The 17,267-nt window shown below is 46.6% G+C and overlaps 1 protein-coding gene across 6 annotated transcripts in view; it reads left to right on the top strand.

Annotated features, from left to right (window-relative positions):
• Window positions 1-2,973, top strand: part of OSGIN1 (oxidative stress induced growth inhibitor 1) — an 82,732-nt gene extending 79,759 nt beyond the window's left edge. For all 6 annotated transcript variants that reach the window (XM_050713217.1, XM_050713215.1, XM_035543453.2 and 3 more), the window contains one exon: window positions 650-2,973. In XM_050713217.1, the coding sequence (XP_050569174.1) occupies window positions 650-1,640 (991 nt within the window). In that variant the 3' untranslated portion in view covers window positions 1,641-2,973. The remainder of the gene's footprint in view (window positions 1-649) is intronic.
• The last annotated feature ends 14,294 nt before the right edge of the window (window positions 2,974-17,267 follow it).

Raw genomic sequence — 17,267 nt, 5'->3', positions numbered from 1 at the left:
TCAAAAATCCAGAGGTTATTTGGGAACCTGAAGTGGACTCCTTGAATGCAACTGCCCATTTGTCATGGATGATTTTGCTGACAGAAAGGTCACTTTCCCCATCAAAAGTCCATTCTGCATTAAGTGACTCCAGATAAAGTCGGAGTGCTGGTTGCCATGTGTCCTTCTCAACACACACTGGCACGATGATCACAGTATGACCATGAGGTCATCTGAAAATATTTGCAAAAGGCATGGGTGTCTGACTTCTGTGTCTACTACTGCTGTCCCTGATGACAAGCATAATCATCTGAGCTGCTTCACAGTCTCTCAGGTGCTTTTGCTCTCAATGTTGAAACCTTAAAGGAGTTGATAATGGAATAGAAGTGAAACACGTGAGAGGAAGGCACAAATGAGTGACTGTGTTTTTAGGGGTGGGGACTTTTTGGGGATGGGATTCATGTTAGTAACTTGCCTTTGTCCAACAGCTTGCAGACTTGACTGCTAGCTCTATGTACCAGAAAAAAGCTTTGCTGAAGTTAGGGAAACTAGATAAGTCTCCTCTGATAGTGCCAGGATAGATGGCTCTAGGATACATTCAGTGGAAGAGGGGAGAAATTCCAGGGTCTTAGTTAACTGTTGCTTGACCTTTGTTTGTAATATATTACAGAGGCCTTAGAAACAACAGAGCCACAGCAGAAGACATTGCTCAATACTACCAACACTATGTGATGAAGAAAGGGCTGCAGAAGAACTTTAGATGTGGGACTGTTGTAACCTCTGTGAGGAAAGTGAGTGCAGAGGGCATCTCCAACCACATGCAGGAAGATCTGCAGAAGAGCGACTCCCTCTGGAACTTCACTGAGGAGGGTATGGAGGTCTTTCAGGTGGATGGATTTGTCAAAACTGTCCAAGGTGACAAGGAGCCCTTCTCTATCTATGCAGAAAATGTAGTCTTGGCTACTGGAACATACGATAGTCCCACTTGGCTGGGGGTCAAGGGAGAGAACCTTTCCTATGTCCATCACCAGCTCTCTGCCCTAGAGGAAGCAGTGAAGAACAACAGTATTGGTATCACGTCAGACCCAGTCTTGATTGTAGGTGCTGGTTTGACAGCTGCTGATGCAATTCTCTTTGCTCACCACTGCAATATTCCAGTAATTCATGTTTTCCGGAGGCGAGTCAGTGATCCAGGTCTTATTTTTAACCAGCTACCCAAAATGATGTATCCTGAATACCACAAAGTCCATCAGATGATGAAAGAACAGTCAGCTGCTTGTGCTGGGCCATATGAGTGTTACGTTAGCCTACCTGAACATCATGTACTATCTTTTGGCAAGGACAAGAAATGCATCTTTCAAGACAAGAATGGCTACCAGAAAGCTTACAAAATTTCCATGGCTCTTGTTCTAACTGGTTCAAATCCCAACCTCTCATTTCTGCCAAATAATGGCATTTATTTGGCAATGGACAGTGACCAACCAGTCAATCCCAAGAGGAATCCCATAGATGTTGACCCATTCACCTATGAATGCACTCAGGAGAAAGGGCTTTATGCCCTGGGACCTCTAGCTGGAGATAACTTTGTACGCTTTGTGCAGGGAGGGGCTCTGGCTGCTGCCAGCTCTCTCTCAAAGAAAGCAAACAAAAATCCCCCCTAACAAAAAAGCCCCCCTGTGCTAACAGTGTCTGAATGGGTTACTACTGTTTTCTTAGAGAATCTGATATGTACATCCTCAAATGTGAAGCCCACTCCTGGTATTCTCCAAGGTTCTGTGGAGAGTTACTGAGTTATTCGGGAAGATTAAGTCACCAACTGGAGTGGGTTTCACTCATGGCAGTACCTTTAGTCCATGGGGATTCAGCTCCTTTCCTGCACAGCTGTGCGTGGAGGCAGCAGGGGCATTGAATCTTGTGCCTGGAGAGGCGGGGGGCAAGCTAGTGATTGCTCTTCTATGTTGACACCTTCCAGGTTGCTGAAAATTGAATTGGGAAACAATCAAAGTCAATTATTTCCAGCCAGCCTGCTGACAGCCCTGAGTCTGTCAGTCTTACAGTGTTTGTGATGAAACAAAGCAAGCCAATCTGTTTCTGGTTGCTCCTGTGGCTCAGCTATATGTTCTTATTAGACCAGAATTCACTGAAAGAAGTGGTATTCTGCAAATAAACTGGCACAGAAACAGCGTCAAAACTGTATTATCTCACTGACAACACCAGCAACATGTAATATCTAATATCTTTTTATTCAAAAAATTTCTGTGATTTTTTTTTTCCCTTTGGGGAAGTGATGGTACTGACTCACAAAAATCTGGTTTGCCATCTTGCAGCTTTTTACTAACTCCTAAAATGCGATGGCCAAATTCCTGGCAGCTGCTGTAGAGACAGCAGGACTGAAGGGGAGCTACTGCTCTGTCCTGAAGTTCTGCTGAGGTCCTGTGTGGGGCTTCTGCTGCACAGAGGATTTCAGAGAGAAGCAATAAGTTGTGTACTGTCGTGTGAATTTCTAATGTAATGTCATCTTCTAATAATGTTGTGTATTAAGGGGAAATGGCACAGTCACTTTCTGATGGTTTATGGTAAATAGTATGATTTTTATACTGATTTTTCTAAAAAAAAAATTTCTAGCAAAGCATCTTCCTACAGGCTTTCAGTCAGTGTTTTGAATGAGCTGGGATGGGTGGAAATGGTGCCTTATGTTGCCAACAGCATTCTCAACAGACCTACAAGGCCTTGTGTACCTCTCCTAGGAGTTACAGCTAATCTTATTCAATGTAAAGACACTCTGCTCCTTGTGTTGTACTGAAACTTGCTGATGTGACAGGATGCTGCACATATCTCTGGAAAGCTGTGTATGTGGCTGTTCTTAAAAGAATCCTCTTCAAATTGTGCAGGGAGATGTGTAAGGAGCTTGTCTGCAGTGTTGCTGTATCACTCCTGAATGTCGTTACCACTGACTTGTATGAAATGTTTTTCAATAAAGTGATTTCAGACTTATTTTCAGCTTGTTTGTTTTTAAGTCTGACTTTAAATCTCTGACCAAGACAAAAATCTAATGAACTATTCTCCATCAGCTTCCTGGCAGACATCAGGATGTGGTTTGTGCCCGTTGAACCTTGCCTCATTCCCCTCCCTAAGAGCTCAACACGGGATTTGTTTTCTGTGTATCTTTGCCCAGCAGGTTGGAGTACCTTTGTAGACACTACCCTAAAGCATCCTCTCCCTTTTTGTGAGGCTAAACAATGCTACAAAAGCAAGCTATTTGCCAAGTAATTTGTTCTTGCCGAGGAGATTTCAGATCTTTCCTGTTACCTAGTGTCTTCTCTTGGGAGAGATCCCAAATCAAGGCCTAGTCAAGTAAGTTATTGTTTAGATTGGAAGGGACATTTAAAGGGCTCACTTTCGACCCCACTAACACAGGCTGAGGTTTGGAGTTAGACACAGTTACTCAGTGCCTCGTCAGGGAAAGCTTTCCATGACTCCCAGGATGGAGACTCCACCATTTCTTTGGGCCCCCCATTCAATGTTTGACCATTATTTTTTTTGAGAATTTTTTATTTAAATATGTTAGCACCATTTATTTTAATGGTGCTAGTCTAATTGCCTCATGCTACTGCAGTTAAAGGAGAGGTGCCTTCATGGTCCTCCTGAGCCATGAGGGAAGCTGCCCATCTTCCTCACCTTGTAACTCATTCCTTCACGATGCTAGGGCACTGTGGGCTTCCAGGATTATGCTGTTCCTTCCCAGCAGCTCACCTTTGCTAGGAAAAAAAGAAAAATCAATAAACAATCAGTGTTCACCTTTCTAAAAATAACATTTGTGGTCAGGTCTCAAATTCCTGCATCAGAAGTGGATGAACCAGAGAACAAAAGCTAAAGGGCAGCTTAAAAACATTGAGGGGCATCAGAACATACTGGGGATAAGGGAGTTCAGGCTGGTTTCAAGTGAGTTGCTGCTCTTCCCATCGCTGGAGTCAAAGTCAGTGCTCATGCTGATTGTTCCTGTACCCAGCGTTGTGTTACTGCGATCTAATTTCCCCTGTACAGGGGCGATCCTATCTAGGGCAGCAGCCAGTGCCTACGTCAGGGGACTTCGGTTACTGCATCTTAAATAGCTGGCTTTCCTGCTCTGTGTAGGACTGGTAAGGGAAGCGATTTTTCATAACTGGTGCTTAGAAAATATCCTATGTTCTGCCCTGGAGGGCTGTCAGAGCAGCAGAACTCGTGAGTGAAGCAGTGGTTCACTCATCAACCATAAAAAGTTGTCAGGGCAGGAGTGCACAGTGCTAATCCAGGCTGCCATTCAGCTCCCTGTAGCCAGGGAGACAAATATGAATTATTGTTCCAAAACACTGGCTGTGAGAGTCAATAGGTAGCTGCTTTGTTACGTGTGGGCTTCATCCGTGCATTATAACCTTGACCTGCAGCATGTGACAGGACCAGAAAATAAAAAAGTCTCCTCCTGGGCCTCCTGCACATTGCGCTCCTCCTGCGGCAGTGGCACAGCTTTGCGAGGTGCAATGCTTTCAGTGCTGTTTCCATTGCTGCATGCACAGTCCAGCCTGGAGGTTACCTTGGTGAGTTATTTGAAGTTGGAGACTGCTCTGCTTGTCCTTCAGCGTCCTCTCTGTGCTGCCCAGCAGGAGCCTTCTGCAGCCGCAGTGGCTGGAGCAGGTCAGGCTGGGAAACCTCAAGAAGCTCTCTCATTGCTCAGCTCAGATAGAGCAGGTTTCTGGGGCTTTATTCACACCTCTGGTTGCCACCAAGAGGGGATCTCAAGAAAACCCAGGGCATCAGAAAGCCCTCAATGTCAGGCACACATTTTCTGTCCTTTGGGGCTGCTCAGCCTCCTTTGGTTCCCTCCCCAACCTGCTCCATCCCCAGCTTTTGTATCTGCAGAGCAAGCTCTGGAGACCCACTGGTACCAGGAGCAGTGGAAACTTCTGTTGCCAGAACAGAAACAAGGATTTGAAGACTTTATCAACAAGATAAAAAAGAAAACTGTTGGGTTTTTGTTTATTTTTTTTTTGTTTTGTTTTGTTTTTAATAATTGTACTGGTGAGCCCTTGTAGTCAAGGCTGGTGTGATTTAAACAAACACACTTGCGGGTGTGGCAGAAATGACTGTACAAGTCTGAACCCAGGTACCTCATTGTGCAATTTTCTTTGTACTAACAAACTTACTGCTTTGACTTTTTGCTTTGGTGAAGGACTTAGGAGATGTTGGAGCATGTTCATTGTGAGTTTTTGCTTTTTAGAAGGGCTCATTTCTTTAAAAAGAGCCACCTTATATATATACATGGATTGAAATTATTTCAGTAGAGTAGTCTTGGGGACAAATTTGGTTGTTCGGCCTTCACTTTTTGGCCACGTTTCTGTCGTTCGTTGAGTACAGGACTAAATCCAGCCACGTCCTGGCCAGACCACTTTGTTTAAAAGGTCTGTAGAGCATTAGGGCAGATGGCAAGTCCGACGACTGCGTAAGTCTCAGACTTACTGAGAGCCTTAGAGAGCTGTCAGACTTTTGCAGATCATGGTGGCTTGGAAGAAGCCGCTTTATTTCCCAGCTGGGCAGGCCACCAGCCAGAGCACTGCTGATCACTGCGGCTTAGCTGACAGCTGCTGGGGTTGTGCCAAGCTGCATGCAACGGGGGGGATGTGGGGACAGAGCATGGGGGGCTCTGCTAGCACGAGGGGCTGCAAGCTGGAGCCAAGCCTGCCTCTGCCTTGCAGGGCTCTGAAGCAAGCCATGAGGGTAAAAGCAAGCTCTTGGCTACAGAGTGGCCGAGTGAGGAATAAGAGAGGGGAAAGCAAATTTTGTTATTATTATTTTGCTGTCGTTGAGCAAGTCCTGCCTCCTGCCAGAGCCACGAAATCTGCACAGATCTGCTGTGCAGGAGGAGTTGCCTTGCTCTGGGAACAAGCCCTGAGGACCAAACCTGGATCCTTGCAGAGCTCAGAGGCAGAGGAATTCTTCTCCAAGTGAGAAGCAAAACACCTTGGGGCATTTTGCCATATGAATGTGCCCTCCTGCTCCATACGGACACCCATCCAGCACCTTGCCCAGAGCCCCACTAGCACAGAGGAGAGGGGCTGCACAGACAGCTTCCCTGCCTTTCTGCAAAAGAAGCAGCGTGGATTTCGTTTTCCAGCTGATTTTTGCAGTCACGACTTGGAAGCGCTGCTGTTGGCTCTGTCTGATTTTACGGCCACACTGGAGCAGAGGGAAAGGGTGGGGAACCCCGAGTCAGGCAAAACGCACGGGGAGTGTGACCCTGCTCAGTAACCAGCACCGCCACCAGCCAGGAAACCCTGCCTGTGAGGTGAAAGCACTATTTATTTAAGATATTTCCCCCGCAGGTGAATTTCCACATCTTGGGCTCACTGGAAAGGGGCTGGCGAAATAACCGCAGGAGCCACCTTTGGGAAGCGGGACGCATCCGGGCCGCTTGGTTGCAGCCCAGCGACCTGTGGCAGGTAAATACAGGCTGCGGTGTCAGAGCAGGGCCAGGTCAGGGGAATTTGCGGGGTGAAATAGTGGTTAAAGGCGAGCTAGGGGTGGTGAGATGCTGCAATAGGTCTGGAAAGGGGTTGCAAGCGTGTAAAGTTACTGCTGGCGGCAAGCTGTGGATTTGAGGGTATTAATATTGGGTAAGGCTCCAAGCTGGAGCTGCACTTTTATAGCCCACTGAGCGCTTTGCCAGGGAGGCAAACACAGAGCAGAGGACGACCAAAGGGCAGGACGAGATCACTCCTTTAATGGCAACGAAATAGAAAACTGGTGAACCAGGAGAGCCACGCTTTTTTATGAGACCACAGGCACAGTTTCAGGCCTAAAACATACATTTCTTCTGGAGAGCTGGCCCAGCAGAGCAAACCTCATTTGCAACTTGGCATTAATACCCCAGTATCCAGTATTACCGTAACTCGAAGTCAGCAGAGGTCTCAGAGGGACGGATAACTTTCAAGGCTCATGAACTGACCCATATATCTTTCAGCTGAAAAAGCCAGGAACTTGTAAGTCAGGAAAAAAAAATAAAAAAATCCTGGCTGTTCTTCTGGGGTAATAACTGGACTTTACAATTTAAACGTGCTGGGAGTACCAGACTCAGCCCATCCCTTGCAGCTTCTGGGGCATCCACCTTCAGCATCCCCTTGCTTTTATTAGATCCTAATGTTTAAATTGAAACATTTATTACCATTTATTACCCCAGAAAAACACCAAATTCAGCCCATCCCTTGCAGGACCATCCTGCCTGGGGACCAAAGAGGACACAGGGGCTATGCTCCCTCATCCAGCAAGGAGAAAATGGCAAGAAAAGCTGCACGAGGGGCATCATGACGGGCTAAAGAGGGGTGGAGGAGGTGGGGGGAGAGGTTTGTCTTCCCATTTGCTGTGAAATTTGGCTGGGCCAGGTGGTAATGCTCCGCTCACCCTGCCTGGCAGCTGGAGGTCTTTGGAAATAGAGGCAAAAAGCAAAGGCGGCAGCTGCCCTCCTGCCTCGGGACTGGTGGCTTGCAGGGGGAGGATTTGCCTTTTGGCCTTGCAGGTGCAGGGCATCTTTCATGCTCCTTTGGGCTGAAAAACCCTTGATGTTGCATCTCAAAGGCAGCAAGAGACATTTTGCCTCACTCGGCCAGGCAGGGGCATTGCCCCTAGTGCAAGGTGCTCAGGGCTGCAGGTGGGATGCTGCCGCCCTTGCAGGGCTGCAAAAAGAAGGGACAGCAAGCCAAGCTGCACAAAGCTAACTTATCGGTGTTGTTTCTAGGCAAATATGAACTGTTGGCAAGTTTATACCATGTGAATCCCTTGTGTTGTGCAGCTGCATTTTATTTTCTTTTTGGTAATTATTTATTTTAATCTGCTCATTGGGATGCCAGGGCTGGATTTGCTGCTCTATCAAACCACAGCCTGGGAAACGAGGTGTCTGCAGCAGATGCTGATGTGCTGTAGGTCGAGGCTAAGGGGCTTTTGTGGCTGATGCTTTCTGCACAGCTTGGCAGGGCAATGCACGCCCCGGGCACCGCTTGTGTGCTCCTCTGTGTCTGATCTCCCCTTTGGGGCTGAACCTTGCACAGCCACCATGGAGTGTGCCATTTCTGTACAGCCTCTAGCCAGAAGTCGCTTAAAAATAGCTTATGTCCACAAGCTTCCCCTGATTGTAAGCCCAAATGTTGCAATCAAAGTTTTCCTTGAGCCCTTTCCAGCACCTGTTTGCCAAACTCCTCTTCGCAGGGGCTGCTCTATCGGCTTTCCTGTAAAGGCTGCCCTCATCACAGCATCTCTGGCAGCTGCCCAGGGAATTAAGGTGACTAATAAGCAATGAGGCACAGGAGCTGGGAGAGGGAATTGTTTGGTATGAATGGATTACACGTGATTCACACCACCCCAAGTGACCTGACTGCAAAAACACTGCATCCCCCATACCTCACTTTTGCAAAGTTTGTGCAAAAGGGGATTTCTCACGAGTGTGAACAACTTGGCAGTGGTTTTGCTGGCTGGAATACAACTGAGCTGGCTTAAGAAGCTGAATTAAGGCAACATGTTAAATCAGGCACCAGGCAATACAGTGACCTGATCAAATGTATTATAGTAAGAAGTATACAGCTCAGTGCTTTCCCAGCTGGAAAATACAGCTTTAAAGTACTCCGTCTGTCATACACAGAGATGGAAGTAAGAAATTTCAGAAACTTTCCAACAGAAATGGAGGAAATTTCCAATAGAAATAGAAAACCAGTGTTTGATCAGGGATTTATGCCAGAGCCTCAGTCTCAGTGTTCTGACACCGTGGGAAATGCTGTGACCTCTGGGATTTTGGAGCAGACTTTTGGTTCCCTTTTTTTGGCTAACGTTTCCCCTTCCAGCTTTGTGTTTTGCCAGATCTGGTTTCTTGCCTGCATAATCCTGGTTTTGATGAAACTGTGTTTTTAAGAAGCAAAGAAAGTCCCCAGTGAGTGGTGCTGAGTCCGCTCATGGCTGTGGTTCCCCAGGGGCATGCTGGGCAGCAGGCATCCCCACGGGAACAGCAAAGCCTCCATCTGATCTGCTGCCTCTCTCCAACAACAGACCTGGTGAGCGAATTTGCAGAAAGCATTTCCCCTTTTTCAGTAAAATTTTCAGCAAACTTCCCCAAATTTCGCTGGCATTGCCCCCCAAGGGAAAACGGAAATCCCAAATTTCTATGCTTCAAATGGATACTGTGGAGCAGGTGGCTGACTTCTGCTCCTGATTTCCCAGGGCACTCCATAGAGGTGGTGTATTTTAGGTGCACCGGAGGTGAACTGCTACAAGCCAGCCTTTTCATCACCCCTTGGTTTCTATCCTTTTAACACAAACCTTTATTCTTTTAAAGAAAGGAGCGAGAGAGCAATGTGGGTCTCCAGCACTCCCCGTGCGTGATCCTCTTGGCTTGGCAAAAGGCAGCCCAAGGCCACTCTGAGGAGCTCTGGACAGATGGACGTGCCATTGTGTACTTCGTGTGGCTGTAATCTGGAGGCTGACATAAGTAAGTTCCTGTTCCTGAAAATATAAATACACATAAATAAACTGTTTTCAGGAAGATGCAGAAGCAAGTGTCTGAGAAAAAGATAAAGCTATATAAACAAACACTGTTTGCCTGCTGTAGTACTCCAAAGGTCTCATCTACTGAGTAATCTGGATATGACATCACTGGAGAGCTGGACGAGAGCTGGCAAAATGAAATGTTCTCACCCCGAAACAAAGGCAAGCAAATCCAAGGGCTTCGAACCAGCTCATTCCCAGGCTGCCTGGCCCTTGTGACCTTCCTCGCTCTCTGTTACATCCATTTCCAACAAAACTTTTTTTTTTTTCTTCCCTTGCCTTTAAACAATGTAATGGATTCCCCTCCATCCGAAATTCGGGAAATGGCTCACTGGAGAGGAAGTGCTGTGGCTCTGCAGGAGCAGATTCCTGCCTGTAAGCCGAGCGTGCACAAAAAAATGATGGGGCTTTGAAAACAACCCCCCAGCTGGAACAACATGCTGCTGCTCCTGTCGAATGTCATCACGGATGAACTGTCTTCCCCCCAAAATCATGTGAGTAGTCCCAATGGTCTTCGGATAGGGCACTGATAAAGGAAACGGAAAAGCACAGGAAAAAAGTGCTCATTCTGCTAGGAGCTGAGCGTCTAGGCACCAGATCCTCCCTCTTCCCAGGGCTAGGAAGGACTGATGGTTCCTGCCTGCTGAAGGAACTAACATTAAGCACTTTCCATACAGAAATATAATTTGCATTTTCCTCTGATCCCCTAACACTCAGATTTATTGGGATAATATTTTACTTTGAGGTTTATATTAGATGGAAAAAGCCCAGCAAGAGTGGTGGTGGCTAAAGATGTGTGTTCAAGAAAACACATGGAAGAGGTGAATGGGAATGTCTCTGAGATGGGATATACCAGTAATGTGTTATTTGTAGTTCTAGAGCTCCTTGCTCTTTCCCCAAAACACATTGCTGCTTCCAGACACCAGCACTGAGGTCATCTTGGTCCTCACAAACCAGGGCTGGTCCAAGGCAGCAGATGATGGGGACATTTTATCAGGGATAAAAGTGATAGGACAAGGAGAAATGGCTTTAAACTAAAAGGGTAGATTTAGATTAGATATAAGGAAGAAATTCTTTACTCTGAGGGTGGTGAGGCACTGGCACAGGTTGCCCAGAGGAGCTGTGAATGCCCCATCCCTGGAGGTGTTCAGGACCAGGCTGGATGGGGCTGTGGGCAGCCTGGTGTGGTGGGAGGTGTCCCTGCCCATGGCAGGGGGTTGGAATTAGATGATCCTTAAGGTCCCTTTCAACCCAAACCATTCTGTGATTCTATCATGGGATGGATCCTGCAAATCATATGACTGGGTTCTTCCATTTCAAGATGGGTAACGGCAGGTTCTTGCTGACGGAAATTCGGCATCACTCGGATTTGAGATCAGAGCATAGCTATTCATGCACAGAGACATGGTTTGCTGGTGATGGTTACCTCATGCTGACAGCCTTTAATTTAATAAATTCAAACCAGGCTGCCTGAACACATAACGGTGGAGACTCAACAGGCTCACTTTCTCAATGCCATTTCTCAGCTCAAATCTTCTTGCTCCTCCCAAGCTCTCACAGGGCTCTTGTCAGCTGCGGTTTGCAACTACTTTGAATCTGTATCAAGTCATTCCCCTTGCTGTCCCCAAATATCTTTCTCGTGAGGCATTTGATCACGCCCCGAAACCACCATCCAAACATGGTTTATTTATTTATTTTTCTTTTCTGATTGCTCTTAAAATAATAAAAGGGAATTACATTTTCAATCAACAGTCCACCCTAGGAAATCTGACTGCCGGACAAGTTTGGCTTTGAAATCCTTACAGAGGCAGCAGGTAGCAGCCACCCTGCCTGATAAGGCGCTGATGTATTGTAGAGGTAGAGCAGCTCAGCAAACAGGAGGTTCAGTGCGGGGAGGTGAAGGAAAGCTTTCAAAAGTGTAAAAGGCCAAAAGAGGATGAGCCTGGATCAAATGAGCTGTTTGAGCAAATGTCCTCGGAGGGTCATCATAGGTGGGCTGGGGGATTTTAGGGGTACTGGTGTGTCCCACATGGACCTATAGCAGTTGAACACTCTCTGAAGGCTGTTTCCATCTACAGCTATTTCTTGACCTCCTTTATATAGGGAATTCAGCACATTCATGAGTGAGATTATTACAGTGAGCTGGGAAATGACCTTGCTTTTTCTTAAAAATGCATTTTCCTGTGGCTGCCCAACCTCCCCTCTCCAGCTCCAGGGGAAGGGCTCGGGCTGGTCCCTGCCACATTTTCAGCCTTTTTTCACAGACTTTTTTTTTTCACACACCTTTTTTTTTTTCACACACTTTTTTTTCTTTCCAGCTCTTCTTTCCATTTCCGCTGCTGTGAACTTTACTTCTGTGGTGCTTTTACTCGGGTGGGCGGCTGAGCTCCACCTCAGCTGCTCTCTCACTCCCCCTCCTCAAAGGGAAAGGGGGAGAAAAATATGATGCAAAGGGCTCAAGGCTTGAGATAAGGATGGGGAGATTGCTCAACAATTATCGTGACAGGCAAAACAGACTCAGAGTAGGGAGATAGTAAGATTTATTGCCTATTACTAACAAGCTAGAGAAGTGAGAAACAAAGGAAAGAAACCCAAAACGCCTTCCCCCCATCCATCCTCTTCCAGCTCCTCCCCCCGAGTGGCACAGGGGAACGGGGGAATGAGGGTTATGGTCAGTCTATAGCACTTCATCTCCACCGCTCCTTCTTGGTCACTCTCATCCCCTGTGCCATGGGGTCCTTCCCATGGGATGCTGTCCCTGCCAAACTGATTTGGTGTGGGCTTCCCACAGGCAGCAGCTCTTCAAGAACTGCTCCAGATATGGGTCCGTACCACGGGGTCCATCCATCAGGAGAAAACTGCTCCAACCTGGGTCCCCCACAGACAGCAGCTCCCCTCAGACCCCCCTGCTCCCACGTGGGCTCCTCTCCACAGGCTGCAGCTCTGGCCCGGGGCCTGCTCCAGCAGGGGTCCTCCACAGGCTGCAGCCTCTGTCAGTGCAGGTCCGCCTGCTCCACCATGGTCTCCTCCATGGGCTGCAGGGGGACAGCCTGTTTCACCATAGTCCTCACCACAGGCTGCAGGGGACTTCTGCTCTGGTGCCTGGAGCACCTCTCCCCCTCCTTCTTCACTGACCTTGGCGCCTGCAAGGCTATTTCTCACTCCTCTCACTCTCCCAGCTGCTGTGTAGCAGTGTTTTGTTTTTTTTTTTTTTCCCTTTCTTAACTCTGCTCTCACAGAGGTGCAAACAACATCGCTTACTGGCTCGGCTCTGTTCAGCAGCGGGGCCCTTACCTAACATGGGGCAGCTTCTAGATTCTTCTCACAGAAGCCACCCCTATGGCCCTGTGCTACCAAAACCTAGCCATGTAAACCCACTACAACTTCCATAATGGTTATTCAGCACGGGGCATAGGTGAAGAGCCTTGAGCTAATTCAGGCAATGTGTTTATTGATCCCCTGCCCAGGGCAGTGGAGGAGTCCCCATCCCTGGAGGTATTTAAGAGACATGTGGATGTGGCACTGAGGGACATGGTTTAGTGCTGGGTCTTGGTAGGCCAGGTTGGCCCGATGATCTAGGTCTTTTGCAACCTCTCTGATGCCGTAATTCCGTGTTTCTATTGCTGCCTGTTTACACAGGCTGGGACTGTGCACCCCAGGCCTGCCAGCTTACCTCAGTGGCACAACTGGAAACTGGAAAACTTCCTGAAGTGAGCTCATACTTTTATTTCAGCAAAGATTAGAAGAAATCCTTGTTTATTTATTGAAGGAACAGCCCCAATTACAACCTCCTGGCTGTATCTAATCTGCCTGTCGGTGGCAGAGGGCACTGCCCATGCTTCTAGAAAGGTTGCTGCTGGTCCTGAGCCAGACTCTGACTGAAACATGTTGTATGGGGAGCTGGGTTAGGGCATTGCTGTGTGAGCCTCCACAGGAGACCAAGCACAGGTAGCCAGTCTTTCAGAAGGAGGATGGACACATGATGACTTTATGCTGTTGTAACCCTAAAAGTCATCCAGAGAACCTCCTCTTGGCAGGCGGACCCAGAAAAGCACCGGGCTATTCTGTTAGCCAAGGTTTTTGTATTTTGTTTTAAAAAAGGATGATTCAGTACTTTCTGCAGCCTGCTAGAGCACTGGTGTCTCCAGCAGGGGTTGTAGGAGACAGTTTTGCTATCAGGGTTGTTGTGATTGCCAGCGTGGAGGTTGCCAGCACCAAAGAACATGAATAAGAGCCATAAACGAGGGCTGGAAAAGGGAATAAGGGAATGGTTTAGTAGGACAGCACCACCCCTATGGTTATCCAAAAAAAAAAAAAAAAAAGGCTCAAAAGAAATGACCAAGTTGCTGGTACAAAAGGCAGTCACCTCCCATGAAAGCATCAAGTCTGTCTCATTTTGTTCTTACAAGTTTGAGACAAATAGCTAGAAATGCTTTACAGGCATGAAGGATACATGGTGAGATGGGGAGCGTTGCACTGAGAATCTGTGTGCTGGAGGTCAAATGGGTTTTAAGGTTATGATGAGTTTCTGGAGTAGCTTGCTATAAACCTAGAGACAAAGGTGAAATATTACATCTTCTGTGCATTGGGGAATTCCCTCTAAAATTCCCCAGAGATGAAGGGAATCCCTTTATCCCTTTGGAGTTATAAAAATATTTATTTATTTATTTATTTATTTATTTATTTTTGTGGTTTGTTTTGTGTCTTTTTTCCATGATCTTTCAGAAGCTTTGCAGAGCTGATGGCTGCACACATTGATTCAGCAGCAGGAGCAGCCAGCTGGGCTTTGCCGAGATGCACCCAGTGTTTGCAGGGAGGTGATGTTCACCGCCAGGATTTTTGGGCATCATGTTATGTAATTACCTGGGCACGGGCTGTGCAGACACGTCTTCAAGGAGATTACCAGATGTCTTGCAAAAACCAAAGCACTGATCTAGACTTGCACAGGGTGGGAAAGCTGTCAGGGCAGGTTTTTGCCAGGAAATAGTTTGGGGCTTCTGAAGGTGTGACTCAAACCCTAATTAAAAGCATAAAAACCTGTGTGCATGAGACAGGGTGGAGCTGGCAGTGGGGTCAGAGCTGGGATCCCATGTTTTGGCCAACAGAGGGTGGCAGCAGTGGGAAGGGAGTGTGGGCAGGTGACAGCAGAAAATGTCATTTTTCAGGGGCCTGAAGTTATTTGTAAACTTGTACCAATTTTGTCAATACCTATGTTTTTAATAAATTTCCAAAAAGAGAAGGGAAGATGACATTAAAAATATTGTTTTATTTAATTAAAAACTCATTTGGTTTTTGAAACATGAGCATATTTTTCCTTCTTTTTTTTTTTTTTTTAAAAAAAAAGTATTTTACTTTTCCTTTTGAAAAGTTGGACCTGCCCTCAAATAAAAACAACACGAGCTCTGAAAGCATAAACAATCTGCAAAGAGAAGTGAAGCTTTTGGCTGCGGGTTGCACGAAGTGCCTGGGGCCAGCCCGGAAGAACTGGCAGCACTGGGTCACCCCAACCCACACCTACCCACATTTTTATCTTGGTTTTAAGCCCATCCAATTTTTTGTTGTTGATGATACTGATTTCTGCCCTCCTCACAAGTCCCCAAGCCAAAAAGTGGGTTCTTTGCCCAAATCCCATGCAGCCAAAGCGGGCTCCTGAAACACGGAGAGCCACAGAGGAAAGTTTCATTGCTGCCCAGCTTGGTGCGTTCCTGTCTGTGTCCGTCCTGACCAGCCCAGCACCGCAGGGATGGACACATGGCCTCTGCAGGAGGACAGCTCCCTCTCATGACTGCAAAGCACACCAGCACTGCGATGAATATTATACTAAATCTTCAGTGAACTGGGTTGACTGGTACACCCATATGTCAGCCAGCGATGCTCTGACTTTGTATCGCTGCAAGATGGTTTTGAGATCTTTCATTGTCCACCTGCCTCAGTTGTGGGTGTCTCAGATTAACCTCAGAAATATCTTATTTCTCAGGAATAGCCCCACCTGTATTGCCCAAGCAGCTTAATATGCGAGTTTGGGTACAAATAATTTGGATGGAAGTGCAATGAGATGAGTTTCTTCTGCTCTTTGGCCACCTCCACCATCAGAAGTCACTTTCAGCTGCTGCTGGATTTGTGCTGAGCTTTGGGATGATCCCAAAACAGCTCCGGGAAAAGGAAGGTGCGCACTGCAAGCAAGTGAGGACACGGATCTCCCATCGCCAGCAGTCTTGATGCATCGCCCCATGTGCGATTTAGGCTGGGGAAAGATCCTAAAACTGCCCCCATGGAGACTTTTTGTTGCTGCACGGACATAAAAATCCAAGAAAAAGTGCCTCACCCCAACCCAGTGTGTCTGTGCAGCATCAGCGCTCAGCACTAGATGTCCTTGTGGTGCCATGAAAGGATGTGACAGAGGGGATCCTGATCGACGGATTGGGGGGTCACTTAGTGGAGATGCTGCTAAATATTTCAAGAGCAGCCCTTTGGGGTGGGAAATTCATAGCTGCCACACAGGCCTGTTGATGTCTTGTGGTGAAACCCATTAAATTACGTGGATTACATTAAAATGGTGTAAATTAACGGGTTTATGTTGCACTTGGGACAGGCTAGAAAACACAGAAGGTCAGTTATAAAGTGGTAATAATTTATTTGGATGTAATAACTCCAACTGGTTGTTTAATTGGTGTTTGTGATCACACACAGGCTTATGTAAAGCTATCAATTTTAAAGTGCACAATCCTTGTTTCTCTGCTTTTTCTGCTGTTATATACGATCCCATATCAGGTGTAACAGGCATGAGAAGTAGGGGGTAACTTTGAAAGATCATCAAGAATGGATTCATTTTTTCCAAGGGTTTTTGATAGTTCTGGCATAAATTACATGTTGATGGGAAAATATTTTGCTCTGCTTTATGTGAATGTTATTATAAGTAATAAACTTGTAGGAATAATGCTGAAATATTTATTGCCTACAACGAAACAATTACAAGCTCTAGCAAGTCGGTGGCCTGCAACTTTAAGCAAGGGCAATTAGTTTTGCTGTTAAATGCTAATTTTCTCAATTACCAGAGTAACAAAGCTGTGTAATGCTCCCTTAATACTCAAAGCAGTGGGAAAAAAAAAAAAAAAGACTAATTTATTTCACAGCCCCCACTAGGAGAGTTTTCCCTACTGCTCAGCTGCGGGCTTTTTGCCTTCCTGCTAGAAATCCTCTTTGTTTGCCTGCATCCCTTCACCTTGAAATAACAACAACAAAAAAAGCAATGTATTTTGAAATATAATGTACAAATATATTTGAAATTTAAATGAAAATATTGGTTTTTACTTTTTTTTTTTCTTATGGTGGTAATTATTTGTACTGCTCTGGAGAAACACCCCAGAGCTCTGAGGGAGTCTGGGATCTGAGAAGTAGGATCTCCTGGTGCTGCAGGAATTTTATTCAACCATGAGGTTAGTCCAGCTAATCTATGTATTTTATATAATTTAAGAAGCTTCCCAGAGGTCTGTGGGTTGCCTTTAGGAATAACACTGGCACAACCTGAGCTCCTGCGCTGTGTTTGGGCTCCACCTGCAGCAACCTGGTGCCTTGGGAGGGCTGAGCAAATTCTCAAAAAACCTTCTTTGGGGTTATCCCACCTCTTGGGGTAAATCCAGCTGCTTCCCATCTCAACTGCTGCACTGGTCCTATTGCAGGAGGTGGTATCTGAGTGAGAACAGTGTTTTGGAAGAGTTCATTGGGTTGTT

Source organism: Cygnus atratus, chromosome 12 (assembly GCF_013377495.2).
Source record: "Cygnus atratus isolate AKBS03 ecotype Queensland, Australia chromosome 12, CAtr_DNAZoo_HiC_assembly, whole genome shotgun sequence".
Classification (NCBI taxonomy): Eukaryota; Metazoa; Chordata; class Aves; order Anseriformes; family Anatidae; genus Cygnus; species Cygnus atratus.
Note: the sequence above shows the minus strand (reverse complement) of the source record. Positions and strands in the feature narration are given on the sequence as shown.